The sequence below is a fragment of the Hyaena hyaena genome, unplaced genomic scaffold (assembly GCF_003009895.1).
Source record: "Hyaena hyaena isolate Hyena2069 unplaced genomic scaffold, ASM300989v1 scaffold_1178, whole genome shotgun sequence".
Classification (NCBI taxonomy): Eukaryota; Metazoa; Chordata; class Mammalia; order Carnivora; family Hyaenidae; genus Hyaena; species Hyaena hyaena.
Genome location: NW_024081806.1, coordinates 208,999 through 236,960, shown reverse-complemented (window position 1 = coordinate 236,960; position 27,962 = coordinate 208,999). Strand labels below are relative to the sequence as shown.

Sequence of the window (27,962 nt, the reverse complement as noted above, 5' to 3'; positions counted from 1 at the left end):
AAAGGACCCAGATGAACAGCCAGATGGCAAGGTACGTAGGGCAGGGCCCCATGCAGAGGAGCACCTGTCCAAACCCAGTCCTTTGGGGTTTATAGAGGCTTCATTACACAGGCCATTGGTGACTGATTCAACCTCCAGCCCCTCTCCCTTCCCCAAAGGTGGGAGAACTGGTGGATTGAGACTTCCAACCCTCGAATCACATCGTTGGTTCCCCTTGGCAACCAGCCCCCATCCATAGGTTACTCAGGGACTTTCAAAAAGTGACCTCATTGGGGCGCCTGGGTGGCTCAGTCGGTTAAGCGTCCCACTTCGGCTCAGGTGATGATCTCACAGTTCGTGGGTTTGAGCCCCGCGTCGGGTTCTGTGCTGACAGCTCAGAACCTGGAGCCTGTCTTTGGATTCTGTGTCTCCCTCTATCTCTGACCCTCGCCTGCTCATGCTCTCTCTCTCTCTCAGAAATGAAGACATTAAAAAAAAGTGACCTCATTAATGTGACAAGACACCTTTATCACTCTTACCACTTAGGAAATTCCAAGAGTTTTAGAAGCTCTGTGCCAGGAAAGGAGATAAAGACCAAATATAGATTTCTTATAAGTCACAATATCATAAGTACCAAACGAAAATTTTTCACTTAACAGGTTTATTTTAGCAGCTCGGTTTCATTACATTGTACATATTTAATATATTTATATTTCTATCCGTTCTGCATAGATGGCATATTCATTAACTTTTATAGTTGACTTTTTCATTTGCTATTTGCTGCTACCTGGTCTGAAGACACAGGAAGACACATAAAACTCGCTTGGTGGAAACATGGCGCAGCATTGAACTTGCCAGCAGAACTCTACTTTGCTGCAGGCTTCGGTGTCAGCTTTTCTTCCTCCTCCTTTTCAAACCCCGAACAGACCAGAGATCTTCCCCTCGGGTATCGAGCACAGCACTTGCGCAGTTCCTGGATGACAGCCTGACACTTAGACTCCATGTAGTTGTTGGCTGAAAAACAGACACGCATACCCTAGTCATGATCTCATAGCACTAGGGCCTGGGGGAGTTCAGATCAGTGCCTTCCCCTCCTTTTCACTTTATTGTGTCCCCAGACATGAAAGAAAGAGGATGTACCCAGGTCCACTTAATTCTTTCTGATGTAGACACCAGTCAATAGGCTAATTACCAAAAAAAAAAAAAAAAAAAAAAGCAAGATTTACAAACTGGTCGGAGGAATTTTTTATATAATTTCCTTTTCTTTAAAATTGAGTTAATAGCTTATGTACCCTCTTCTAGAACAGTGGCGGCTGCAGACCCTCCGCAAGCTCAGAATGGTTCTCACACTTTTCAAGGCTGTAAACACACACCCACGTACCCACCCACACCCTACACAACAAAGACCTCATGGCCTGCAAAGCCAAAACTATTTACTGTTTGGCCCTTTACAGAAAATACGTGAAGACCCTTACTATACGTAGGCCCTAAGTCAAGGAGACCTTCACCTAAAGGTTCTAGGTCAGCTGCACTTGATCTGAGTCCCCTGGTGCTAAAATGGGGTGCATGGGAGTTATCTAGGATTAAAAAAAAGAAAGCAATGCATGCTGAGTGGTTGAGTCCAGGCTTAGAGCCAGATCAAATGGGTTCAAATCCTCACCGTACCCCTTATAGCTGTGTGACCCCGGACAAGTTATAGAACTTCTGTGTCAATTTCCCCATCTGTAAATGGGGGTCAATAATAGCATCTAACTGATGGATGAAAGGATTAAATGACGTAATGTGTTTAAAACCCTTGTGGCTGTGCTTAATGCTAACTCTTAGTCCTTACAGCCCTCAATCCTCCCATACTGTAGCAAGGGAGAATCCCTATGTTGATTCTTGTTCTCCCTCAGCCATGGGTTGCTAATTCAAATAAGGTAAGAATTTATTTGGGAGAAGGAATTGTGAAAAACATCTTCCTTTTTCTTAAGTTTGGAGGAAGGGAAGAAAACGATGAATAAAGTATCATTATCATTATACATTAACATTTTAGACTAAAAGATATTGAAGGGGGCGTCTGGGTGGCTCAGTTGGTTGAGCGTCCAACTTTGGCTCAGGTCATGATCTCAAGGTCCATGAGTTTGAGTCCCATGTCAGGCTCTGTGCTGACAGCTCAGAGCCTGGAGCCTGCTTCAGATTTTGTGTCTCCCCCTTTCTCTACCACTCCCTAGCTTACGCTCTGTCTCTCTCTCCCTCTCAAAAATAAATAAATTAAAAAATTTAAAAAAGATATTTATGAAATATTTCTTTCATCACAAAATGAAGAGGTCAAGAATGAAAGTTAAGAGTCAAAGGAAATATACAAACAAGGGTTTTCTTTAGTGGTGAATCTCTGGGTAAATTTTCACATCTTTCCCTCTGATTCTTCTGTATTTTCATGGGCATCCATCTGTATTACTTATATAATGGGAAAAATGATCAAAAACGGCAGTTTTGAAATTCAAAAAGCTTTGAAGCTTTTTCTATCTGTTCTACCAATAATTGTTTGCTGATTTAAAAACGTAAAATCTTCTAGCATTTGGCCAAAGTTTTTGGCCAATTTAAAACCAGATTGTGGGAGAAAACCAAGTGGACAAATCACATCAAATATGCTTTACTTGAAATTTCTTTTACCTTTAAGACAGCTGCTAACTTTGGCAGCCTGAATTCCAATTGTTTTTTTTCAACCCCCACTTCCAACCTGATTGCTTTTCAAAAGTGACTTGTCAGCCACAGTGAAGTATAAGCAACCCATTTAAAACTAGTCTTTTTTAAAAAGGACTTTGCTCGAGGAACCTGGGTGGCTCAGTTGGTTAGGTGTCAGACTCTTCATTTTGGCTCAGGCCATGAGCTCACGGTTCATGAGCTCAAGCCCCTGTGCTGGGCTTTGCACTGTCAGCATGGAGCCCGCTTGGGATTCTCTCCCTCTCTGTCTCTGCTCCCAACTCCCCCCCCCCCCAACTTATGCTCGCTCTTTCTCTCAGAATAAACAAACACTAAAAAAAAAAAAAAAAAGAGACTTTGCTTAGCATTGTAACTCTCAACTCTGGCTGTACATTAAAATATGTCTGTGATGAAATTTCCCTGGTTCCTGCAAGAACCCATCCTCAGAAAGTCTGATTTAATTGTTCTCGGCAAGTTTTTAAAGCTCTTCAGGTGATTCTAATGTACAACCAGGATTGCAAACACCAAGCTTAGATCACATCACTTTTTATTTTCTGCATCTTTGATGATACAATGAGGAAAATCGTCAGGATAATTACAGAATTATTACATTCGAGGGGAGTTAATATCATCTGCTAATAAAAAGAAAAATTGGTCTCTTGTAGTCAATTCACAGGTAAAGTGGAAAAATATAAAAAAGCATTTAACATACTACCTTGTAAACATTTCTGTATTTCACAGGCTTGTTTCTGGCACGGATCCTTCTGCGGCATATCCAGAAAACTAAAATAAGAAAAATGATTTTTATTTTGTCTTTTATCCATAAAGACTTGAAAGCCCTTCTAGACGGAATTATTTTCTGAGACAACTAGGTATGCTGGAAAACATTTGCACTCAAAAATACTCTTCCCATTCATAGGATGAATCAACTGTATTTTTATAACATCCATTTCATTCATTTTGGAAGCTATAAATAGATTTACATAAAAAAAAACCCTTGAATTCAATCAGCTCATCTTGAATACTGTAAACCAGTGTTGGGCTAGAGGAGCCCATGCCACAGCCCAACAGTCCTGCCCGCTGCTCAGATCTATCATTCACAGAACCACTCCTCGTCAATGACTACACTGCTTGCAGTTATTTCCCCTACGATTCACGCGTACATCGGGGACCGTTCCTACGCACCTCCAAGCGTTAGTGGAAGGACTAAAGTACACACAGTAGGGCCTGGAAGGAAGGCAGTTAGGACTCGGTACATGGTAGGCATGATTCCCAAGATGTAAAAAGTAAAAACCTTACTTTTAATGTACATAAACAGTTATGACTACTTTAACTCAGTAAATTATCAGGTAGTAAACGCTTTCCTAGGAATCAGCAATATTTGGTGCTATTATTACTTCCTGAGAAAGGTGCTAGGTAAGCAGCTAAAATATCTTCTGCAGCTCTTACAGAAACCAACTTGTTGAACATATCTATAACCAGAGAATGAATTTAAGTGCCCATGATTTTGATCGGCAACTTCTAATAATTTGAAGGCACAATTGCAGAAAGGAAAAAGGCCCAGGAGCCTTGGTAGCTAATTCCATTAATTGAATCGACTTCCTTTTTTTTTCAGAGCCCCCTAAGTTCTCGGTAGATCCAAGTTAGGTCAGTACTGGGATGGGAAACACCGGAGCAAAACCTCAGATATTTACAGGACGGGAGAAGGAAAGGCAGGTGAATTGCTGCAGGGCAAATAAGCGACAGATAGATGTTGACGCTGCTAGCAGCCGCTCTCTTCTGTCTACATCAGCACCAAGTCCTTGGTGGTCAGGGCATCTGTTCTGTAGCAGGTGCTGACTTTTGTGGGATTCATCAGATCCCAGTTCCAGCTGATGATGTCCATGAAAGGTTCTATGGCAATTTCCACAGGAGTCGACTTCAAGTTACGTAGCCTGACTAAGTGCTTTTGTTGACTTGCTTTCTGCCTGTGTAACCCCCTCTCTGCAGTTCCGCTTGCGCTGTTGTTCATGACCCTTCCTACGCTTCTGCGTTCTTGAGCGGTTGTTCAACCCACTCCCTCCCCCCAGGCCCACAGGTGGGTGCACTGCAGTGCTGGATGAAGTGATTGCCATGTACTGAATAGAACAGTGGAGCACATCTTCCTAGAATCCCAGCACCTGGAAAAAAAATAGATCATTAAAATCACCGCAGCCGAAGAGAGTGAAAAAGAAGGGAGAATAGGGGATAAACAGAAATACATACCAGGTTAATCATCAGGCAAAAGCTTAAGCAACAGCTCCTGTACTCCCCTGACCTGTCAGAAAAAGAAAAGTTTATCGAGCACTCTGTCGTAAGAGCCCCAGGACAATGGAAAATGATGAAGCAACACAGGTACCATTAAATGATGCTGGATCTGCCACAAGCGAGAGTTGTTATCCATGTAGCGCTCCTCAGGGTAGAGTTGCCACATGAGAGGTAGCTGGGAGGTGAGAAGGTGACTTGGCCTAGCTGCGTCACCTAAGGGAACCTGAACTTGCTGGACTCGTGCCCTTAGGAAACTTGTCTCCTGATGGGAAAAAAATGATCAAAAATAAAAGCAAAGTTTTCAGGATACCGAGACTGGCTAGAAACCATGTTGCTTGAAAGCAAAATCAATTAAAAAAAAAAAAAAAAAGCAAAATATAGAGAGTTACCTCTTCCACGACGGCCACCCACGTGCGCTGGTATTCGTCGCGGTAGATACCCTCTTGGTGAACCCAGAGGTGATCGGGTGGAGCCCCCGCATCCTCTCCTGCCATTCTGGGCTTTGGGTTCCAATTCTAGCCCTGCTTTTCTCCACCTGAGCCTGTAGCACCCGCGCACAGGACACAGGTGTGACTTTTTGGGTTTGAATGAACTCACCAGTGAGCAAGGCGACCTGGTACTAGCAACCACCAACCAGAACTAAAACTCATATACGTCTACTTGCACAGCCTAAGTAGAACCGAGGCCACCTGAAGCTGCCTGTGGGACACTGAGTGACGCTCAGCAGAGCCTCAGGTAATGCAAACTGTTGACTGCAAAGCACGCAGCAACTCAGGAAGCCAGGCAGTGATCTTCCAATCTTTGCGTTCACAAAGCAGTATCGACAAAGTGTGGTCAGCGACAGTGTGTGTACAGGAGCGTGCCTGAGGGCACTTACATGGGCAAGAAAGCAGTATCACAACGGATGTGTGTGTGCCACACCCTCCAGGTAAAAGTCCTTCCCAAACAGCTCCATTTTTAAAAGACTGTGCAGGCTGGATTATGTGCATTGCTAAATTGAAATTAAAAGTTTGTTTTAAGGGGGCACCTGAGTGGCTCAGTCAGTTAAGCATCCGGCTTTGGCTCAGGTCATGATCTCAGGGTTTGTGAGTTCGAGCCCCGCGCCAGGCTCTGTGCTGACAGCTCAGAAGCCTGGAGCCTGCTTCACAATCTGTCTCCCTCTCTCTTTGACCCTGCCCCAGTCCAATCTGTCTCTCTCTCTCTTTGACCCTGCCCCAGTCCACTCTGTCTCTCTCCCTCTCTCTCAAAAAAAAAAAAAAAATTTTTTTTTAAAGTTTGTTTTAAGGACAAACGACCTATTAGGTTACTTAGAAAGGTTACTTATACCAGTTGGGCATTTCCAGAAGGGGGTTTTCATGTTAGCAAAAATATTTAAAGTAGCTTCATGGACTTCTACAGATACAAAAGACCTTGGGGGTCATGGTGATTTGGAATTGAGAGCAAATGATACTTATCCATCTACGTCCTTGTTTCGTTTTCATAATGCTTCAGGATGTCACAGGAGCCCATGTCTCCATAGAGGTGTGCGTTTAAATTCTGATTTTCCAAGTCAGAAGGCCAGAAAAACCCCTCTGCCCTCTGAGTGGTGTAAAGGAAGCAAAGCTGCTGGGCAAAGTCTTTCTGTCACACACACCAGGCTCTAACCCCATAAGGATTCTCTGCCCAGGCCCGGATCTCATTTCAGGGCCTCGCGATGACTTGACCTGCATTTTGCAGGAATGAGTTCTTTGTACCTGCCTCCTAGTGTCACGGCACAGTTTCACTGTATTTGTATCTCAGAGCACAGATACGGCATTGGGGGATCTGTCCCCACAAAACAAAGGCCTCCTATTCCCACTGGGTGGAATTTAGGTATAAGAGGAGCCACAGCACATCTCGAGACGTCGTTAAACCATTAAACTGAGATTGTCAAGAGCAAATGAGATGCCAGAACGCAGGATGCAGCAGTCCAGGAAAATGCCAGAATGAACTAACTGAGCTAAACCAAGCCCTCTTTTCAAGGACAACAATCTGATTTTTTTCCCTTAACACCATTAGCTCACCGTCCCTAAAAATAGAAAATATCTTTTATAGGAACGTATAGGAAACAATCTGATGTTAGTGGTTAATTCAATAGCCTCATGGTTGCTCCAGCCATTGTACCCTGAATGGAGGTGACTCTGAGCCCATTGTAAGCTCCTAAGGCTCTCTCTTCTCAAACTCACCTAAGGTGGAACCCCTTCCCTTTTGCCACATCCCAATTTCTCTCAGTGGCAACACCACCTCTCCTGATACTGCAGACTCAAAACCCATCAATCCGTTGCCTTGGACTTCTTGTTCAGTTGCTACATGCTGTCTGTCACCACTTCCAGCAAACACCACTACCACCGTATTGGAGACAGATTTCCCCCTAAACACTAGGCTCATTTGTAGCTCCAGATCCTTGCTCTTGCTTTGCGCTTGCCTAAAATGCTTCCACAGGCCATTTTGTGTATCTCAGTCCTATTGCGGCAGAGTGCACGTGCCTGCGTTCTCTCTGAAACCTCCTCGCCTCCTAGGACTACTGCAGCATCTACGTCTACGCTCTAACCCATATTTTGGCCTCCAATTTAAATTGCCTTGCACATTTGCTTTGCTTATTTCTTAAGTCCTATCTCCCTTCAAAGGCAATATTATAAGCTCTTTGATGAACAGGGATGCTACGGTAATGTGTACCCCAAGTCTCAAATATTAGTCAGTGTCCCTGTGAGTGGGGGCATAAGTATGCTGCCAGGGGAAACAAATAAAGACCTCATATGCACAAGTAGAGATTGATTCTGTAGGTGTATTATATAACTATATGTTTTTTGAAAGCCATTTTTTTTTTTCCATTTAGCAGATACAGTCATTCTGTCTCTCCTATTCCCAAGGGCTTTGGAAAAGAGAGATACAAACAAAAACCAAATAAGTACTAATGTCAAAATAAAGTATATTAATGTCTGGATTTCAAGTACAAAAGAAGTAAGTATGACCATTTAATAAAAAATAGAAACCAAGTGTTAAGGGTTTCAGTACCATCTCAAGTTCACAGACAGGTTCATTCACAGACAACCACCGATATACTGGCATTTAAATGTTTTGAATGAAAAGTAAAATCTTAGTGGTTACACTGACATTGAAACGGAATGATTCCAGTGGTGTAGAGGGCAAACAAATTGGAGATGATAGTCTGAGTTACTATGAATCACTACAAAGAGGCCCATGAGTCACTATAAAATATTTTCAGAAGAAAGGCGGTGTGATGTGCTGCTGTGACCTAAAGACCGACATGCTGGGCATCAGCAGCGTGAGCCCGGGAACAAACCCCAGCACATGACCCTGGACTTGTGTGTGGTACCACTTAGACACAGCGTGAAGGCCCAGTGAAAGGCAAGTGCAGTGGTCAAGGGACTGAGAAGCTGCCATGAGAGCACAAAGGACAACATCCTTACCAGAGCAGAGCAGAAGCTGAGTGGGAAAGCTTCAGATCAAGGAACACAAAAGCCCAGGTTGTAGGAATTATACACCGTTTCCCTAAATGTCATTCCTGGAACAGTTGTCCCTAACTGTTTCGTTGGTCAAAGAAGTTTGGGATTCTTACGGTTATAAAAGCTCTGGCAAGTTACACAGGAAAGCAACTATCTTTTGTTGACCATTTCCTGAATGTGTTTGACTAGAGAACATTTTTTTCTGTGCATGAAACTTGCTCACAAACTTCAGAACCCCTTGAACTAAGATGAATCTCTTAAATCCTCAAGATAAACTGAGGTACACAGTGCAATGTAATACACAGAACATAAGCTTGTTTCCCTCAACTCAAAGGAATACTGTCATGTGCAAATTCATTCAAAAAGTGCTTATATTAGCTTTATCATCTGTGAAGGCACGGATACAGATGGTCCCCATGGGGGTCACCCTACGGTCAGAGACCGTACTGGCCTAGACAGAGTTATTTCCTAGTAAGGGATTTCGTAAATTATGTTTCAAATGGATGATATATAACATAGGAGGGCTTTCTTAAGAAGAGTATAATTTACTTCAATTTTCAGGTGTTTGGAGCATTTTTAAGTATTAATTAGTTGAGGACATTTATTCTACTTGAAGTGAATTAATAAAGTGATTTAATTACAATGGGTGACGTTACTAAGAATGTGTTCGCTAGAGGCAGTCTGGCCACGGTATGAATCCTGATTTTGTCAGTTACTAGCTTTGTGACTTGAGGCACGTTAACCTCTCTAGTCTTCAGTGTTTTGAGGTGTCTAATGAGAAAAAAAGAACGTATTGATCATAATAGTCAGAACTTGTTGATCAGTTCTTACATGTTTTTTATATATTGAGTCTTTTATTCCCTGCACTTGAAGATGACGGAAGGAAGCCACGGAGAAGTTAGGTCACAACACAGCTAGGAAGTTGTAGGGTCTGATTCCACTTGGGGCAGTTTACATAGAAAGGTATATATCTGCTTAGTAGAGTGTCTAGCACATAAGTTTGCCATAAATTTTAAGTCTTTTTTTTTCTACTGCAATTGACGATTTAGAACTGTGAAATGCAGTGGCAAGCATTATATAAGTCAGAGAACATCATTGTCAAATTTGAGAGTAATTAAGAGCAGCAACAAAGAAAGGGTGTCTTTCGTCTTGAAGGTGTCTAAAGGCACTTTATAAAGTCAGAATATTCCACTGCTGAACATAATACTGAGAAGAATGGCCAACCTTGTCCTATCATAGCAGGGCGTACTTGCCGTGAACAGTAACTGGACATAACGTATGGTGTAAAGCTGATACTTAAGTGAAGATTTCGATGGGTCTAATATTATTGCACACTTGAAATTTTGCCCCATCTTCATTACTATCAGAATGAATCATGGACACAGGTGCCATGTGAACATTAAACCTTAGGTCAAGATGGAGGCTGGTGGCATATATGTGGCAGATAATCCCAGTGGATGCGGGCCCTGCCTGTGGTGGGGAGACTTGGGTTGGAACTGACTTCCGAGAAAAGAGCAAAGCATCAACACCCGTTCAAGTAGAACGTCGGAATGTTCCCTTTCCAGTGCTGCCATGTCCGCCTGGCTTCAACACTACACGGGGAACTGGAAAGCAGATCAAAGAAACACAAACACTGGTGGGCTGTGGAGGTGGCACGGCATATATTTCCCTTGGATTTAGAATGGTTCCTCATATCCACGTGTCGTTCCTAAGCTCGGGAGTGGAAAGATCTGTACTTTTACCCGTGGCACGTTTGCCATTCCTGAAAAGAAAAGGACTTTTACGTACAGTTTCACCATGACTGATATCATCAGGACAAGGAGAGCTGGGGACACTTGGCCTGTGGGTATGGGCTGCGATACGTCCGACCATCGGTGAAAGCTCACGGCCCCCATTCCCGTCCCTGTATCACACAAGCAGGTACCTAAAAGCCAAGCTTCAGAGTGATACTTTTTCAGATACAGTATAGCACTGTTTCTGGAAGAGGTTACTCACATGAATATAATGTTTCTTGGGCTACTTAATCCGCCTCAGGAGCCGGGAGGCTAAAACTTCCAGGTCCCCCGCCCTGGGCCACTCAAGGCAGGATCGGGACGTGAGCCTGGGGCGGGCCGAAGTCACCCGAACCGAAGTTAGGAGGCGAGGGCCGGCAACCGGAAGTGCTCCGGGGACAGTTGTACGAGATTCGGGGCCGTAACTTGGAAGCAAAGCGAAATAAAATAAAACCTGAACTGTCTTAGGACCCAATTTCAACCGAGCGTCCCCCGGGCTCAGGAGGCCGGCGCGCGCGGCGAGGCCGCCTTAAAGGGCTGTCCCCGGAGCGTGTAGGCCGCGTACGGCTCTCTTCGGCGGGCGGGCAAAATGGGCGCGGGCGCTCGACAGGCGCCGGCCCGGCCGCCGGGGCGCCGCTCACAGACCACGTCCGCCCGCGGCCCGCGAGCGCCGCCTCCCTGCCGACCCCGCCGCCCGGCCTGACGCCCCGACCGCGGCCGGCTACCGCCCTCCGCCCGACGGCCACGCCCGCCCCGACCGACGCGGGCGTCTCCCAGGTGCCGCCGGGCCGGCCCCGCCCGGCCCCCGCGCCCCGAGCCCCGCCTCCGCGCTCCCGCCTCGCGCCCCGCCCCGCCCCCACCGCCCCGCCCCGCCCGCGCTCCCCAAGCCCCGCCCCCGCGGAACCCGCGCGCCAGAGCACCCGGTTGGCCAGGCCCGACTGGGCCCGAGGCGGACGTGAGCGGGGCCGGACCAAGATGGCGGTGCAGGTGGTACAGGCGGTGCAGGCGGTTCATCTCGAGTCGGATGCTTTCCTGGTTTGTCTCAACCACGCTCTGAGCACAGAGAAGGAGGAGGTGATGGGGCTGTGCATAGGGGAGGTGAGTGGGTCAGTCAGTTCGGCTGGCCGGAACCCTGCTGAGCAGTCCCAATGTGGTCCCGGGGTGGGTGCCGGCAGCGCCCGGGGCCGCGGGGACTACAGGCACCCCTGACTGAGATCCTTGGAATGATCCTCCGGATGGTCCCACAGTAGGGACCCCGTTTCCCCTCTGTTTTCACGCTTCTTTACCCTCTCGCAAACCCCCTGCGATCTGCAGAAGCGTCCGGATGGGCCTTGGAGCTTCCCTTCTAGTCTGTGCTTTTCTTTACATCTGCACTTACCACCCCATTGACCAAAATCGCAAGTCAGGCCGTAAAGACATTACACCATAATGAGGACACCCGCGTACTAGGAAGCAGCCAACCACCATTAGGGCCCCTGCTCTCGCATCCAGTCTTCCTTCTGGAAAGCCTAACTGTATTCGAGAACCACAGAGAAAACGGTTGCACAGACGCAGAGGTTTCCGCGGGCTTAACTGACGTTGCACAGGGACCAAAGAGGAAATAGACCTTAGTTGTTTACAGTCCACAATAAGAACTCTCCAGTTTTTCACGCCAGCGTACAGAAACACATGACCTAATTTTCATATAATCTGCATCCATGTACATCAGACTAGTGTGATGTGATCAATAATGTTTTCTGCTTTCTCCCCACTCTAGTTGAATGATGACACAAGGTAAGACTATGTTTCTTTACTGATACCTTTTAACCTATATGTTATTCTTAACTGAAAATTACAAGTTTCGCAATATTGTATACGATTTCTGTTGCGACCAGTTTCACAATACTTTATACAATTTGTATTTTAACTTACATTAATAATCTGGAGCTCCCTTACCGATACACTTTAAATTTCACCCCAAGGCTGAATATGTCTTTCGACCTTACTTCCTAGGAGGAGTATTGTCAGTTGATAAACATATGACCTTATGTGAAAAATGTGGGTCTGGATACCAAGATCAAAAGTGAAACTATGAAGACTCTTATAAATATCATTTTGCTCACTGATATGGTGCTCCTGTGTTCTGTTGCCTTGATTGACATACTTTACATTCTCTGCCCCCTGAAGTGACAATGAAATACACATAATTTTCTTTGTAGCAGACAATATGCAACGTTAAAAGACATTTACCCCTATTAACCCATGCCTTCCTCTGGTCAGTGGCTTTCTGCCTCCCCCTGGAGCACCCTACAATGATCTGACAAATGCCCAGTAGCTTGAATGTGTCAGTTGGCAAAAGCTTTGGGTTACCTTTATTTGAATTTCAGACAGGAGCAGAGTATGTACTTCTCAAGCTCACCTCCTCAGTACCCAGGATTCTAGGAGTTTGGCTTCGTCAGTAAACATATACTTAGCCACTCTCCCTTTGTCTCTGATCAAGGTTTCATTGCAAAAACTGCTAATCCTGTTACTTTGTTTTAATACCTTTTTATATTACAAACCTCAGTTCCCCTTTTTTTTTCTAATTTATCCCCAAAAGGAATGACTCCAAATTTACATATACCGGAACTGAAATGCGCACAGTTCCTGAAAAGGTATGTGTGCTAGAATTTTGCATGATGGAAACTTGCCGTTGGGAAGGGATTCTGTCCTCACATGGATGATCTCAGCCACGGATTAATCTGGTTTGTGCAGGCCCACATTTTTGGCCGAGTAAAGTGTCCTCTCTAGTAAAATCACAGGAAGAGTGTACTCACTAGGAATGGAACTGATTTTCTATTCCCTGTAGCAGATTCAGATGAGTACGCGCACTCAGCTCTCCTCCTTGCTGTCATCTATCTGTCTGCTTTCTGGCCTTTCTCCCACCCTCCTCGAGACGTCTGGCTGGTTCACCACCTTAAGATCTGGTTCATATCACTGTTATCTCCTTATCCCAAGTCCATTGCTCATAATTCGTAGTCTACCTTGACTCCTCTGTTTGCAGTTCCACCTCGCCTTTTTCTGGCACGTTCTAGCTTTCATGATCTAGTATAATGCTTCTCAACCTAATTCTGATATAGGGCCATTTCATTGTTTTCCCAATATGTTGCAGACCAAGGCCTTTGAAAAATACAATAAAAATAAATTCTACCTTCCTATCAAGCACATGAGGGACATGATAAAAGCCATCAGGTGGTGACTCCATCTACTTATTACCCCTGGACCAAACGTCTCCTTACTTATCAAATGTCCTCTCTTCCAAGTCTTCAACCTTTTCCTGTCACCTGGCTTTTTCCTCTTACGATACAATTGCGCTTAAATTACTCCCATTTTCAGAAAGGAAAGAAAAAGAACTTTTCAATCCCATATTTTCCTGTAGTCACTACTCTTATATCCTTCTTTGAATAGCCGGACTTCTTAACAGGATAGACTACAATCATTATTATTTTTTTACCTTCTCCAGTCATACCCAGCAAGGACTGGTTTCCAGTTCTGTCTCTCCAGCCACCTCCCCATTGTTATATCAGATGATTATTTCTTGGTGCTTATCTTAGTCTTTCTTCTTGCAACTCTGAATTGTCACAGGGGTTTTGTTTCTTTTCTTGTGTCTCTCTATTCCACCCCCTCCCTCCCATTCATTATAGGGTTTTCTTTTTTTTTTTTTTTTAATGTTTTATTTATTTCTAGGAGAGAGAGAGAGAGAGACAGCGTGAGCAGGGGAGGGTCAGAGAGAGAGGGAGNGAGAGAGAGAGAGAGACAGCGTGAGCAGGGGAGGGTCAGAGAGAGAGGGAGTCACAGACTGAAACAGGCTCCAGGCTCTGAGCTGGCAGTCCGCACAGAGCCCGACGCGGGGCTCGAACCCATGAACCGCGAGATCAGGACCTAAGCGAAAGTCGGACGCTTAACCGACTAAGCCACCCAGGCGCCCCTCATTATAGGGTTTTCATCCTCTGCATTAAATATGCCTTGCTCTCGTTGTCTTCCCAGATTGGCTTCCGGGCAATGTTACCTTCCCTATGACTTTAGCTGCAACATTGAGCTTACACAGATCTGTCTTTAAAGCCTTCCTCGGATACTCACTGTGTGAATTTGCGCATGTTATTTAACATCTGTGAGCTTTTATTTATTTACACTTCAAGTGTTTATTTAAATTCCAGTTGACAAATAGTGTCATATTAGTTTCAGGAGTAGGATTTAGTGATTCATCACTTACAAACCACACCCAGTGCTCATGACAAGTGCTCTCCATAATGGTCATCCCCCATCTAGCCCCTCTCCTTGCCCGCCTCCTCTCCAGCAACCCTCACTTTGTTTTATGTAGTTCAGAGTCTGTTTTGTGGTTTGCCTCTCTTTTTCCCCCTCCCTATGTTCTCTGTTTCATGTCTTAAATTCCAAATGACTGAAATCAAATGATACTTGTCTTTCTCTGACTGACTTATTTCGCTTAGCATCATACACTCCAGTTCCATCCACATCATTGCAAATGCCAAGATTCCATTCCTTTTGATGGCTGAGTAATATTCCGTCGTGTGTATCATATCTTCTTTATCCACTCATCAGTTGATGGACATTTGGGCTCTTTCCATAATTTGGCTATTGTTGATAGTGCTGCTATACACACAGGGATGCATGTATCACTGGGGGAGTTATTAAGTTAATAAATGGAAAGCACTTTTCCAAGTGCCCAACACGTGGAAACATTGTGCCATTCTGCCTACTGTTGTTAATATCCAGTCCTAGTTCATGTCAATTATCCCAGGCTCCGTAATTCATACCCTACTGCTTAGTTCAAGTTTAGGTTGACACAGACATCTTAAATTAATATGTTCAAAACCGAAACTTTCCTCTTCCTCAAGCCTGTTCCTCCAACATTCCTCCCACCACAGTAGTTTCCAAGCCTGGGGGCACCTTGGAATTACCCAGTAGTCTTTACAAAATCCTGATGCCAACTCCTTTAGACTGGGGTGAGACCTAGGCATTAAGCATTCAGGGCCTTCTTGATCTCATTTCTGTTTCTCTCCAAGCTCTAACGTTGGTAAATTACGGAAGTTTCCAGATTACACTGTACTGCTTCCCTCCTTGTATCTGCTGAGTACCATGCTCGGACTGCTTCCCTCTCCTTATGCCTTGCAGTGCCGCCTGTGTCCTGTAAGGAACCTGCCCCGGCCTGTAGGCTAGGTTCGAGGGCCTCCTCTGTGCTACGCTGGCTCCTTGAGCATAGCTACCAATCACTGACTGGCTCACCTGTCTGTCTTCCCGGACATGACTACTGTTTCCTCTTTGTGTATGTAGGCCCTCTTGCATCGCCTCACATAGAAGTATGTTCTCAGTAATCTACGTGGTATGAATGAAGACACATTCCCTACAATAGGAAATTAATGTTTCCCTGCCTCTGAGCCCTGGAGAGGCATGCCAGGGGGCACAAATCCCTGTGAAGGGCCAGATGGTAAATATTTTTAGCTTTGCAGGTCACACATTCTGTGTTGCAGTTACTCACCCTGCCACCGTAGTGCACAAGCGGCTACAACACGTAGATGGATGAATGTGGCCAGATTTTGCCCAAGGAAGGCCGGGCCCGCCATGTGCTACTGGCCTTTGTTCTATGCTGAGAATAGAGGAGCAGAAGGAACTGACTGTTAGTACTTTGATTTTGAGACTGAAAAGGTGTAGGGGCCAATCTAGCCAACCTAGAATATCTTACTTCTTATGTGACTGTGACCGTAGCAGGCTTCCTCGGGCCCTACAGCTACCTGTGGCTTTCAGGGACCTCTGTCAGTCCTCAGTGGCCTTTATTTATGCTTCATTTGTTTTTCATCTGTTCCTGGGCTGGTCTTGCCCAGGTCTCTACCCTGAACTTCATTTGCCCATTCCTCTAGGCACTGAAACCTTCTCAGCTGAGGGAGAGACACAAAAGTCACTCTGGGCATCAACTACTAGTAAAATACACTCCCAATCTTAATGGTGTAATTTTATTTTTCAAGAGCCCATGCCCTCATCTAGAATTCTGTGATGATTTGTACTGGCCAAAGAGATGTTAAACTTCATGATTTCAGTGACCTTATCTTTATAGTAGATGTTGCCACGGCGTATCTTTTTCCATTCTTTTATTTTTGGCCTTTTTGTATACTGATATTTAAAGTCTGTTTCTTGGGGCACCTGGCTGGCTCAGTTGGTTAAGCGGCCGACTTCAGCTCAGGTCATGGTTTTGCGGTCCGTGAGTTTGAGCCCTGTGTCGGGCTCTGTGCTGACAGCTCAGAGCCTGGAGCCTGTTTCAGATTCTGTGTCTCCCTCTCTCTGCCCCTCCTCCACTTGTGCTCTGTCTCTCTCTCTCTCAACAATAAATAAACATTAAAAAATTTTTAAAGTGTGTTTCTTATTAGTAGCATATAGTTGCTAAAAAATCCAGTCTGATAATCTTTTTACTTGGAGTATTTAGTCCACTGAAATTTAAAGTAATTATTGATATATGTGGGTTATGGCTTGATCTTTCTGCTTTCTGTGTGACTGAATTGCTTGGGTTTTTTTTCCCTCTTCTTTCTTACCTTCTTTTGAATTAATCCAATATGCTTTATTATCCCACTTTAATCTTCCAGTTTTACTCTCTTTTTAGTGGTTATCCTATGTATTTTCAATATGAATTCTTGATTTGTTAATCTAATACAAAGTACTATTTTTACCATTTTCTGGGTAATCCTAAAACCCTAGAGCACTTTAATTACATTTATATTCTCCCATCTTTTGAATTAGCATTGTCCCACAGTTTAAAAAAGAATTTTAATGTTTTATTTCTGAAAGAGAGAGACAGCGTGAGCAGGGGAGGGTCAGAGAGAGAGGGAGACACAGAATCTGAAGCCGCTCCAGGCTCTGAGCTGTCAGCACAGAGCCCGACGTGGGGCTCGAACCCACGAACCATGAGATCATGACCTGAGCCGAAGTCGGACGCTCAACCAACTGAGCTGCCCGGGCGCCCCTGGTGTTGTCCCACGTTTTAATTCGATGGATATTTTAAGCCCCAGATGGCATTGTTATTACTGTTTTATGTTTGCTCACATATTTTACCTAAAGTGTTTTTCATTTCCTCCTTTGTATCTGAGATTTTCCTTCTCCCTGAAGAGGTCCCTTTAGTACTTCTGTGCTCATAGTGAGTTCTCTCATTTTTTTGCATCTGAAAATGTCTTTATTTTGCCTTCATTTTTTTCTGTTGAAAACTCGGCTGTTTGTCTTGTTGCTCCTCGGTGGGTCACGTGTCTTTCTGCCTCAAGTGTCTTTCTCTCTCTGCTTTTGATTTTTCTTTATTGTGCGCTCTCTGCCTGCCAGACCCTGTCCTGCTGACGGGGGTAAAAACATGACTCAAACATGTTCCTGGCCCTTCAGGAGCACAGCATGCCAGCAACTGTAGTGAGAGGTGTGTGTATTAAAGGGCAGCCGTATAGGAGGGGAGAATGACTCATTCTTTACAGGATGAGCCGGGAATTTAAAGGCTGTGAAAAGTTCCCTGGGTGGAAAAAGGCACAAAAGGCGACCACATGTGCCAAATGGCTGCTCCTTCAAGAAACCTCCTTTCCGATTGCACCCCTATCCCTGCAACATCTGTCAGTGCCACACCCGTCTTTTCCCGTGAGACTCTTGAGCCATTTCATTCTTCTTGTTTGCACTCCTCTGTCTTCCTTCTTGGCTCCTCTTAGTCTACTCCACCCTAAACACGGGTACCCCCCCCCCCCGCTTAATTCAGGTGTGGACCTCGCTCCCTCTGCCAGCACTGTTCCTTGTCTTTTTTTACATCCTCTCATCCTAGATCAGCTTATCTTCCTTCCTTCCTTCATGATCCTTTCTAAACTTAGATCTGTTTTCTGTGTTCCACTGAGTTTTCAACCTTAACATTTTAGAGTTGTCCTTGACAATTCCTGTTCCTCTATCAACCGTGGACCATTAGCTACCAAATCTTGTGGATTCTTCCTTCTTAATGAAGCTCAAATCTGTTCCTTCCAGCTCTGCTATCTACTTAGCCCAGTATTTTATCATTATCCCACCTCCAGGCTCTTGGAAACAATATTCTTCCAGTTATTCCTGCAGATCATGGTATCCGAGGCCCTGTACAATTTACTCTAACTTTCCTTAGCCTTACTGTCTACCATTCCACTTCAAGTTCTCTATTTAAACTAGTTGGCCAACTTGTCTCCCAAACATCTCACTCATATACATTTGGCATCTAGAGAAGTTCTGTACACACACACACACACACACACACGCATGCACGTGCGCGCGCGCGCGCACACACACACACACACACAGCACTCAGGAAATCGTACACTTGTCAGCCTATGAAGATTTTTTTCGAATATAAGTGATTCCTTTCCTCTGCTCCTGTTTTGATTTACTACTTTACTTACTTATAGTTTCTAGTATGATACTTGCTGCTTAACTAAACGGTTAGCATTTTGAATACTCGGATTGTCTGCACTCTGACTCATATCCTTTTCTGTGAGAGTAACTTGCACATCGTTGTCAATCAAATGATTGTTATTGGATCATTGAAAACGCTCTTCCTTCATCCAAATATTAGCCTTTATATCTTGTTTTGAAATGCATATATTGAGGTTGGATGTCTTTTATTTGTCATATTGTGTTACTCATGAGAAAAATGTCAGTTTTCTAAATGGAATTTTTAAACTGAGTATGTAATTCCATGCGATTGTATAATTGCAGGGAAACATGTTACTGCAGAGACAGAAGTAAACATTTCTATGGATTTTCCTCCAGGTTGACACCGTCAGAATTGTTCACATTCATTCTGTCATCATCTTGCGACGATCTGATAAGAGGAAGGATCGAGTGGAAATTTCTCCGGAGCAGCTGTCTGCGGCCTCAACGGAGGCAGAGATATCCTTACTGGTCAATAGGAAGCTTTTGTGCTCTCACGGGTGCTGGGACTTCCAGGCCAGGCTCTTCTGTTTGCTGCCTTAGGAGATTTCACAGTTTCTTCTTGGTGACTCTTTCCCAGTTTGCATACTTACCTGTGAGAGCAAATTGTTTGCTTCATTAGAATTTCTTTCCATTTTTCCTTTCGAGTGGCTTTTATTGGAAAAATTAGAAATTTCTAACATTCCTGCTCTTAAAAGCCAGATGATCCCAGGGTCAAATGAACTCTGTGGGGCAGCTTCCCCCTCCTTCCTGTCATTCCCCCATTGCCCCTCCCCAGTCCACTCTGCCCACCGCCCCCCACCCCAAGTTTTCCTAATATGATTTAATTTCTAGGCTCTTGACTATCTTAGTCTCTATTCATTGAGGTTGAGGCTGCCTCTCAAAAAACATGCATTGCTGAAAACTGAATGCAATATTCCATGCTAAATATAACCAAAAAAATGATCAAATGGGACATTTGCTTCCTGTCATCAGAACTCTATACCTCAGCTATAGCAACTTAAATTTGCATCAACGCTTTTAGTAATCATTGTTTTTTTTTGAATTAAGTTTATCTTGTCAATTAAAAAGTAACTTTTAAAAATAGGTGGTTCACACGAATAGTACAAACTTTCAAAGGTACAAAAACATGTGAAAAGTAAATATTTCCCTCCAACATCTATGCCCCGGTGCCCTCACAGCCTGTTCCTGGACATAACCAGGGTTATCAGGTTTTCATGTATACTCACAGATGAATTCTGAGCATACAGAAACATATGTGAATATTTTTTAAAAAGTTGTTTAATGTGTACATATAATATATATGGTATAATAATCTAATGATAGATAATGTATGATATATATGTAACTTATGACATTTCCTAACAACAGTGTATCTAGACAGTTGTTCACAGCGCTAGATAGAGATGCCGCATTCTGTTGTCTGCAGCTCATAGCTCCAGATGACTAGTCTGGCCTCAGAGTCTGTCCCTGGACATAACCAGGGTTATCAGGTTGTTTGTAACCTTCTGCTGGGCAGGAGCGTAACCTTGCACACACTGCATTTCACAAAGGCGTGCACGTACCTGTATGATGGAGCCCTAGAGGGTTTCCCCTCCAGCAGTGTGCGAGCCTGTAGCCTGCACCTTCACAGACGCTGCGGATTATCATGGCTTTCTGTTTTTGTGCGACCAGGTCATGGTAGATCAAAGCTATTGATTGTTGCCAGTCTGACTGGCAAAAAATGGTATCTTCTTGCAATTTTAATTAGCATTTTTCTTATTCTGAGTAAATGTGATCAGCTTTTAATTTGTAGGATTCATTTGTGTTTCTCTCTATAGTACTTGGTTGTTTCCTTTGCCCATCTTTCTAATGCTTTGGCAATCTTTTCCTTAGTAATTTATAGGCACTCTGTGTTAAAGAAATTAGCCCTTTGTGATAAGGATACTGATTTTTCTCAGCTTATTCATGATGTGTGTTTATTTCTCCAGTCAAATTGTTTTTGCATTTTTATAGACTCAGATTTATCAACCTCTCATGGCATGTACCTTTTGCATATTTTTAAACTCTTTATTTTGAAATAATTATACATTCACGGTAACTTGCAAAAATAGTATATAAAGGTCTTTGTGCCCTTCACCTGGTTTCCTCCAAATGCTACATCTTAAATAATTCACAATACAACATGGAAACCAGACAACTGACATGGATACAATGGGTGTCATTCTATGCCATTTTGTCACATGTGTAAATATATGTGAGCACCACAGCATTCAAGATGCAGAATTGTTCCCTGTGTATAAGTCACACCCGCTCCCAATCCTGGCAGCCACTAATCTGTTCTCCATCTCCCAGAACATAAGTGTATAAAAAGTGTTTATAATTGTGGTTATATATTATAACTTTGAAATGAAACTAGTCTACTCCGAAGATGGGGGGATGACTGGATACCCTGTTGCATGTTACTGCATGCAGCCATTACAATGTAACTACAGTGCAATTGATATTACAGTGACTGTTAAGAATTTACTGAACATCTTGCCTGGATTACCTTATCTGCTCTTCACTGCTGTTGGAGGTGGAATTCCCCCAATGTGCAGCTGAAAAAATGGGTTTAGAGAAGTTACCCAACCTCTTTTTGCATCTAAAACTAAAAAATATACATATTTAAAAAGTATCCTTTCTCAGATTTTGTTGTATAGAAAGGAGCATTTTGTTTTAATGTAAGTAATTTGCATGAAAACAAATCGGCATTTTGTAAGATAGTATTTCCAAGTTGAGTTCTTATGTCAAATTAGAGCGTCAAATAGACTTAATGGGAAGTTTTAGTCTCTAGCACAAAGGAGGAAAATATTGGTTTGGGGTATATTTCTTGACACATGAGGAGACCAAAGTAGGGGTCTTTGTTCGTTTGGTCTCTGACACCACCCTAATTGCTATTGTTGACACTGGCAGCCTGCCAGAGAGAAATCAAATGAAGTTTTAAAATCTTGTGTTTCTTTTTCAAAAATGTGAGTATGATGGAGCTGGAGAGAGGATAGAAGATTTACTCAAATTGATAATGTGAGGTCCAAAGATTTAGATAAGCTACTTTGCAGATAGTGCAGTGATAAGTATTTGAGTGATCAAACTTTAGTAAATTCGAGTAAGAGGATGTAACTGTATACAGTAATGGAAGCCAAATGTAATCTAGTTTTATTTTTTTTTATTTATATATTTTTTAAGTTTATTTATTTTGGGAGAGAGAGCACATGCACTGGAACTTGGGAGGGACACAGGGAAGGAGAGAGAGAATCCCAAGCAGGTTCCACACTGTCAGCAAGATCACGACCTGAACCCAAATCAGGAGTCAGACACTTAACTGACTGAGCCACCCAGGTGTTCCTTATTTATTTGTTTGCTTATTTTTTTTTTAATTTTTTAATGTTTTATTTATTTCTAGGAGAGAGAGAGAGAGAGACAGCGCGAGCAGGGGAGGGTCAGAGAGAGAGGGGGTCACAGACTCTGAAACAGGCTCCAGGCTCTGAGCTGGCGGTCAGCACAGAGCCCGACGCGGGGCTCGAACCCACGAACCGCGAGATCATGACCGAAGCGAAAGTCGGACGCTTAACCGACTAAGCCACCCAGGCGCCCCTTGTTTGCTTATTTTTTAAATTTATAAACATTGTTTAATGTTTATTTTTGAGAGACAGAGAGAGACAGCATGAGCAGGGGACGGTCAGAGAGAGAGGGAGACACAGAATCTGAAGAAAAGTTCCAGACTCTGAGCTAGCTGTCAGCTCAGAGCCTGACACAGGGCTCGAACCCACGAACTGTAAGGTCATGACCTGAGTCAAAGTTGGACACTCAACCGACTGAGCCACCCAGGCGCCCCGAGACACAGAATCTAAAGTTGAGCTGTCAGCACAGAGCCCAACGCGGGGCTCGAACTCACAGACCACGAGATCATGACTGGAGCTGAAGTTGGACGCTCAACTGATTGAGACACCCAGGCTCTCCTTTGTTTACTTACTTTTAAAGTAATCTCTACACTTGACATGGGGCTTGAACTCACAACCTGAGATCAAGAGTTTGTGTGCTCTAGGGACTGAGCCAGTCAGGTGTGCCAAATTGATTCTATTTATTTTTATGTCTTTATTTTATTTTGAGAGAGAGAGACAGAGTGTGAGCGGCAGGGGAGGGGCAGGGGGAGAGGGAGACGCAGAATCTGAAGCAGGCTCCAGGCTCTGAGCTGTCAGCACAGAGCCCGTTGGGGGGCTCGAACCCACGGACTGTGAGATCATGACCTGAGCCGAAGTTGGACGCCTAACCGACTGAGCCACCCAGGCACTCCAAATTGATTCTGTTTTTAAAGTTTATTTATTTATTTTCGAGAGATGGAGAGGTAGGATGTCGGGGAGGGGTAGAGACAGGGAGAGAGAGAGAATCCCAAGCAGGCTCCACACTGTCAGTGCAGAGCTCAATGCAGAGCTTGAACTCAAACTGTGAGACCATGACCTGAGCCAAAATCAAGAGTTGGACGCTTAACTAACTGAACTTCCTAGGTGCCCCAATTCGATTTCTTTAAGTTTATTTTTTTATTTTTGAGTGAGAGAGCAGGAGGGGCAGAGGGGGAGGGGATAGAGAATGCCAAGCAGGCTCCACACTGTCAGTGCAGAGCCCAACACAGGGCTCAAACTCACAAACTGTGAGATCATGACTTGAGCTGAAATCAAGAGTCAGACACTCAACCAACTGAGCCAGCCAGCTGTCCCCTGATTCTATTTTTAAAACGAAATACCTTTGACTTTAAATGGGAAGTCTGGGAAATTCTGGGCATTACCTTATTTCATTTTTTTATTGATATTAAATTGGAATAGGTTTATTTTAAACTTCAGAATGCTTTCTGAGCCCATAAGCATCACAGGTTTTGCTCCAAGTTGAAAATACCTTGACAGACACACAGGTTGGCTGAACTAACAGGTCGCCCCATGAGAGTTGTGGGCTGGTATCATTCCCATCCTCATATAACTGTTTGGCCTTCGCATGTGGGTAAGTATTATGGGCTTGCAATGTTTATTGTTTCTAACAATCAGGATCATCTTTCCTTCTCCGTTACATGAACTATAGTTTTTTTTTTTTAAATTTTTAATGTTTTATTTATATCTGAGAGAGAGAGAGACAGCGTGAGCAGGGGAGGGTCAGAGAGACAGGGAGATACAGCATCCGAAATAGGCTCCAGGCTCTGAGCTGTCAGCACAGAGCCCGACGCGGGGCTCGAACCCACAAACCGTGAGATCATGACCTGAGCCGAAGTCGGACACTTAACCCACTGAGCCAGTCAGGCACCCCAGAACTATAGTTATTTTAAACCATACATTAATTCTCCTTAAACAGCTGCTATTGCCCATGACCCTGGGATCATGACCTGAGCCCAAATCAAGAGTCGGATGCTCAACTGACTGAGCCACCCAGGCGCCCTGTCCACCCAGACGCCTGTCGTATTATTTTAAATAGAGATAAAATTTCATTACTCCATTTTGACTATATTCTGAAAACTACAACTAAGTAAAATCTGACAGTTGGCTGATATCTCAAAAGAATTTAAATTGTTACTGAAAATTGCTGACTGCTAAATCCTACTGTCCAGTACCCTCCAAATCAGAAGACAAAGGTGTGGGGGGTGAAATTTACAAAATTGAAGTTTAACACATTCCGTCCTAGCTGTTGGGTCTCTCAACCAACCTCCTCATCCCTCTGATCAGTATAATGTAACAAAATTGTTTTCCCTTTTTTTTAACTGCTTTTCCTGAATCATGGTCATTGTTGCCCTCTACCTGACTCTCTTTTTAACTTTTATTTATTTATTTTGAGGTGGGGGGAGGGAGAGGCACAGAGAGAGAGAGAATCCCCAGCAGGCTCCATGCTGTCAGATCAGAGCCTGACACGGGGCTCGATCCCACAAACCGTTAGATCCTGACCTGAGCCAAAATCAAGAGCCGGGCAATTAACCGACTGAGCCACCCAGGTGCCTCAAAGGTTGTTTTTATAGCTGCAAATGTAGTTCTGTAAAACCTCAATATCACTGAATAAATTCAGTGTTTGATTTTATCTAACTTCTACTCAAAAATAATCGCTGTCGTTTTCCTGCCACCATTCACACTAAAATCAGATTTGCCTCTAATTTCTCCCATGGTAGTACCATCAGCCAGAAAGGAATTAAGTGCCAACCGTTAATGAAGGAAAGGTTGGAGAGTATATATTCCTCAACAGTATTGTCGCTATGGTAATAAGTTAGAATGGAAATTTTTCTGGTAAAAAAAGAAACTCTAAGTGCTTAGGAAAAAAGGTATTCAGAATTCAGACAGTGATTGAGCCCACCCCCCCACCCCCTAGGGGCAGCAGATCCAAGCAGTGAGAGCAGTAGGGCATGTACCGCACAATGTAACTGAACAAAAAATCAGCTCCAAATAGTGAAAATGATTAAGGAGCCAAATGAAAATAATTCAACACAAAATAAATTTGGAGATTAGAGCCCTGAGATCTTATCTTGAAAAAAATAATACCTAACTGGGTAAGCAAAAGGAATAAATAACAAAATGGAATAAAGGCTATGTTCAAAGATGCTTTTAAGAGTTAATTTGTTTTTAAACCTCAGCTCGAAAGGTCAGAGAATTACCTCAGCAGGAGAGTTGGAACACCAGCTTCAGATTTCATTACGGAACAGGTCTGTTAGACTCTCATTGCAGTCACTTACTAGTTGAAAAGATCTCTTAATTTCCCTGTGCCACAGTTTCGTCACTGCAGAAAAGGGGAACGTGTTATCAGAGCAGTATGTGAAATCATGTATAAGGCATTCTGTCTTATGCTCAGCACAATAGCAAAGATAGATACCAAAGCACTTCTCCGTAAAACTCAGTGTGCACAGAGCATGAGTCAATACTTAAAGTTGAATGGCAGACAGCATTGGAAGGATTAACAAGAATAATGAGATCACAAAACTATAAGAAAACTAAAGAAAAATAAGAAATCGTCTCCCAACTAATCTGGTGTTTACAATGACTGGATTGTTGTGGAATTCCAGAGCCTAAGGAATTTGTAGATACAAAGATGTATAGGTCATCTCCCAATGGTTGTTCAAAAATTAAGTCAAAACAGGTGCCCTGTGTTAGCAAGTCTTGGAAAAAAATGAGTGATGATTTAAAGTTTAGTGGGAAAAATCATACAAGCTGCATTCAAGAATGACAAGTAAGAAGGAGTGAAAATGTTTTTTCATTAAGAGGTAGGGAGAAGGATGTGACAATGGTGTGTGTGTGTGTTTGTGTGTGTGTGTGTGTGTGTGTGAAGAATTTTAATGTTTTTTATGATAAGGTAGGTAATATAATTAGTTTAAGTTCCAGTAGGCTTAATAAGAGTGTGTTCTAAACATATTTTAGAATGGTTATTACATAAATGATTATTCAACAAATTTATAGGATACCTGTACGGAACAATATAGTGGCAGTTTCTGCTGGCTTGGACCTTTATTTTGAGAGAGACAATGTAGGAAAGGAGCAGACAGAGAGAGTCCTAAGCAGGCTCTGAGCCATCAGCGCACAACCTGACGCGGGGCTCAGTCTCACAAACCATGAGATCATGACCTGAACTGAAGTTGGATGCTTAACTGACTGAGCCCCCAAGGCACGCCAGTACCTAATCTTTTGTATTCTTCATGAGAATTATCCCTGTAAGAATTTCCTCCATTATAGTTCTACACTTCCATTCTTTATTGTCAAGTCAGATACATTCACTTCCCTAGAGGATGCCCATCAAAAGGATTATTCCAGGAGACTTTGTCTTCTTCCCAGGCTTTCCTTTCTCTCTGAGTCCCCAGGAAGAGATTATCAAGTTTTGGGGGCTGATTGAAAAGTCATTAATCTACCTTCTCTTATTTAATCCCGGAGTACTCTTCGCTCACCTAGTGAAATGTTTACACTGTGACACTCGTATTGTCCTGAGGCTACACCTCTGTTCCGTCTATGGGATCTGAATCCCGGTAGGGCTGTGTGCTTCCATTATCTTTAAATCTTCATTTTTATGAGATACAGCTTATTGACAGCAGATTTTTATTTTTGTTTCTTTGCAGATGTTCGCACACAAGCTATGTACCAGATGATGGATCAAGGCTTTGTAGGACTTATTTTTTCCTGTTTCATAGAAGACAAAAACACAAAGGTATTGTGTGTGTGTGTGTGTGTGTGTGTGTGTGAACGTGTGTGTGTGTGTGTGTGTGTGAACGTGTGTGTGAACGTGTGTGTAGAAACACACACACAGAATAGAGAAAAATCTTTTTGCAATTTTAATAGGGTGGCCAGGGAAGGTTTCAATGAGAAGGGTCATTGAGTCAGGACCTGAAGAAAGTGAGGGAGCAAGTCTTGTGGATTTCTTGGGGGAAGAGCGTTCCAGGCAGAGGAAATAGCCAGTGCAAAGACCCTGAGGTGAGTGCGGCATGTTCAGGGGGCACCAAGGAAGTCAGTGTGACGGCAGCAGAGTGAGGAAGACCATGACCGTATGTCCCAGTTTTACCCCACAATCCTATTTCGTTCACTCCTTTCCTATACTTAGAAGTGTCCTGGTTTGGACAGTAACTCATTTGGTCATCCTGCAGTGAGGTCTGAAAGATAATGGGGCCACATCTTAAGAGGCCTGTGATTTGACTCTGAGTTGGAAAGCCACTAGGGGGTGACTTTGTGTTATAGCGGGATCTCTCTGGCTACTGTGTGGCTAGTAGACTGGCCGGTGGGTGGGAGCGGGTGCCCGGGGAGGGAGGGAGTGTGGAGTCCATGACACCCGTGAGACCAGTTAGGAAGATACTGCAGTAGTTGAGGCAAGAGGTGATGGAGGTTTGACCACGGTGGTTGGAGCAGAGGTAATGAAAAGGGGCCGGATTCTGCAAACATTTCGATGGCTAATAATAGTAGCAAGTGCTGCCATTTATTACCTGTTGTACGGTGCCTGCTTGTGAGGTGTTGTACATAAATGTGCTCTAACCTCGACAGCGGTCTATGACGACTATTATGATGCGTATGCATGTGCCAAATGCAGAGAAGCTCCGAGAAGCAGCTCAGTCAGTGGCTAGTCTCGCTAGTGTCTGTTTAGAGTGTTTCTTTTCAAATTTTAAGCCTGTAGGCTTGACCATGTATCAGTTCAAACAAAAAGAAAGTTACTATTTAATATTGTGGGAATGAATTTTGCCAAGACTATCAAATGTGTTCTGTCCTTTAGTATATTAGTTGCATTGTCAAAATCTATGTTAATAATGAATATTCTTCATAAAATCACTCTTTTCCAGAAACATTAAAGTATCTTAAACTTTATA

At 43.6% G+C, this 27,962-nt stretch overlaps 3 protein-coding genes across 10 annotated transcripts in view; 1 reads left to right on the top strand and 2 right to left on the bottom strand.

Annotated features, from left to right (window-relative positions):
* Positions 1–621: 621 nt before the first annotated feature.
* Positions 622–10,518, bottom strand: CMC4 (C-X9-C motif containing 4). 3 transcript variants are annotated; one of them, XM_039222692.1, is made up of 3 exons: positions 10,431–10,518; positions 3,380–3,447; positions 622–993 (listed from the first exon to the last, which is right to left on the bottom strand). In XM_039222692.1, exons 2-3 carry the CDS (start codon positions 3,435–3,437, stop codon positions 845–847), a joined length of 207 nt encoding a protein of 68 aa, XP_039078623.1. In that variant the 5' UTR covers positions 3,438–3,447; positions 10,431–10,518; the 3' UTR covers positions 622–844. The 3 variants fall into 3 exon arrangements, with proteins under 3 accessions (XP_039078623.1, XP_039078624.1, XP_039078622.1); XM_039222693.1 differs by lacking the exon at positions 10,431–10,518 and adding an exon at positions 4,359–4,448; XM_039222691.1 differs by lacking the exon at positions 10,431–10,518 and having other exon boundaries at positions 3,380–4,352.
* Positions 4,734–10,519, bottom strand: MTCP1 (mature T cell proliferation 1). Its single transcript, XM_039222690.1, has 5 exons — positions 10,431–10,519; positions 5,340–5,491; positions 5,042–5,212; positions 4,909–4,960; positions 4,734–4,823 (listed from the first exon to the last, which is right to left on the bottom strand). Exons 2-4 carry the CDS (start codon positions 5,442–5,444, stop codon positions 4,913–4,915), a joined length of 324 nt encoding a protein of 107 aa, XP_039078621.1. The 5' UTR covers positions 5,445–5,491; positions 10,431–10,519; the 3' UTR covers positions 4,734–4,823; positions 4,909–4,912.
* Positions 10,520–11,115: 596 nt separating this feature from the next.
* BRCC3 (BRCA1/BRCA2-containing complex subunit 3) overlaps positions 11,116–27,962 on the top strand; it is a 56,247-nt gene continuing 39,400 nt past the window's right edge. For 4 of the 6 annotated variants that reach the window (XM_039222682.1, XM_039222684.1, XM_039222681.1 and 1 more), the window contains exons 1-6: positions 11,116–11,305; positions 11,964–11,980; positions 12,786–12,840; positions 18,986–19,105; positions 23,569–23,656; positions 26,730–26,818. In XM_039222682.1, coding sequence (XP_039078613.1) covers positions 11,183–11,305; positions 11,964–11,980; positions 12,786–12,840; positions 18,986–19,105; positions 23,569–23,656; positions 26,730–26,818 — 492 coding nt within the window. In that variant the 5' untranslated portion in view covers positions 11,116–11,182. The remainder of the gene's footprint in view (positions 11,306–11,963; positions 11,981–12,785; positions 12,841–18,985; positions 19,106–23,568; positions 23,657–26,729; positions 26,819–27,962) is intronic. The other 2 variants (XM_039222687.1, XM_039222683.1) reach the window with 2 other exon arrangements.

Bases quoted from the DNA above. Each gene is read 5' to 3' on its own strand.
- CMC4 (XM_039222691.1), bottom strand. From the start codon at position 3,488: ATGGATAAAAGACAAAATAAAAATCATTTTTCTTATTTTAGTTTTCTG. The intron at 994-3,379 runs GTAGTATGTTAA...TCTGTTTTTCAG, and splicing joins AATACAGAAATGTTTACAAG to CCAACAACTACATGGAGTCT.
- MTCP1 (XM_039222690.1), bottom strand. From the start codon at position 5,444: ATGGCAGGAGAGGATGCGGGGGCTCCACCCGATCACCTCTGGGTTCAC. The intron at 5,213-5,339 runs GTAACTCTCTAT...TTTTCCCATCAG, and splicing joins GGGTGGCCGTCGTGGAAGAG to GAGACAAGTTTCCTAAGGGC. The intron at 4,961-5,041 runs GTACCTGTGTTG...TTTTTCTGACAG, and splicing joins AGATCCAGCATCATTTAATG to GTCAGGGGAGTACAGGAGCT.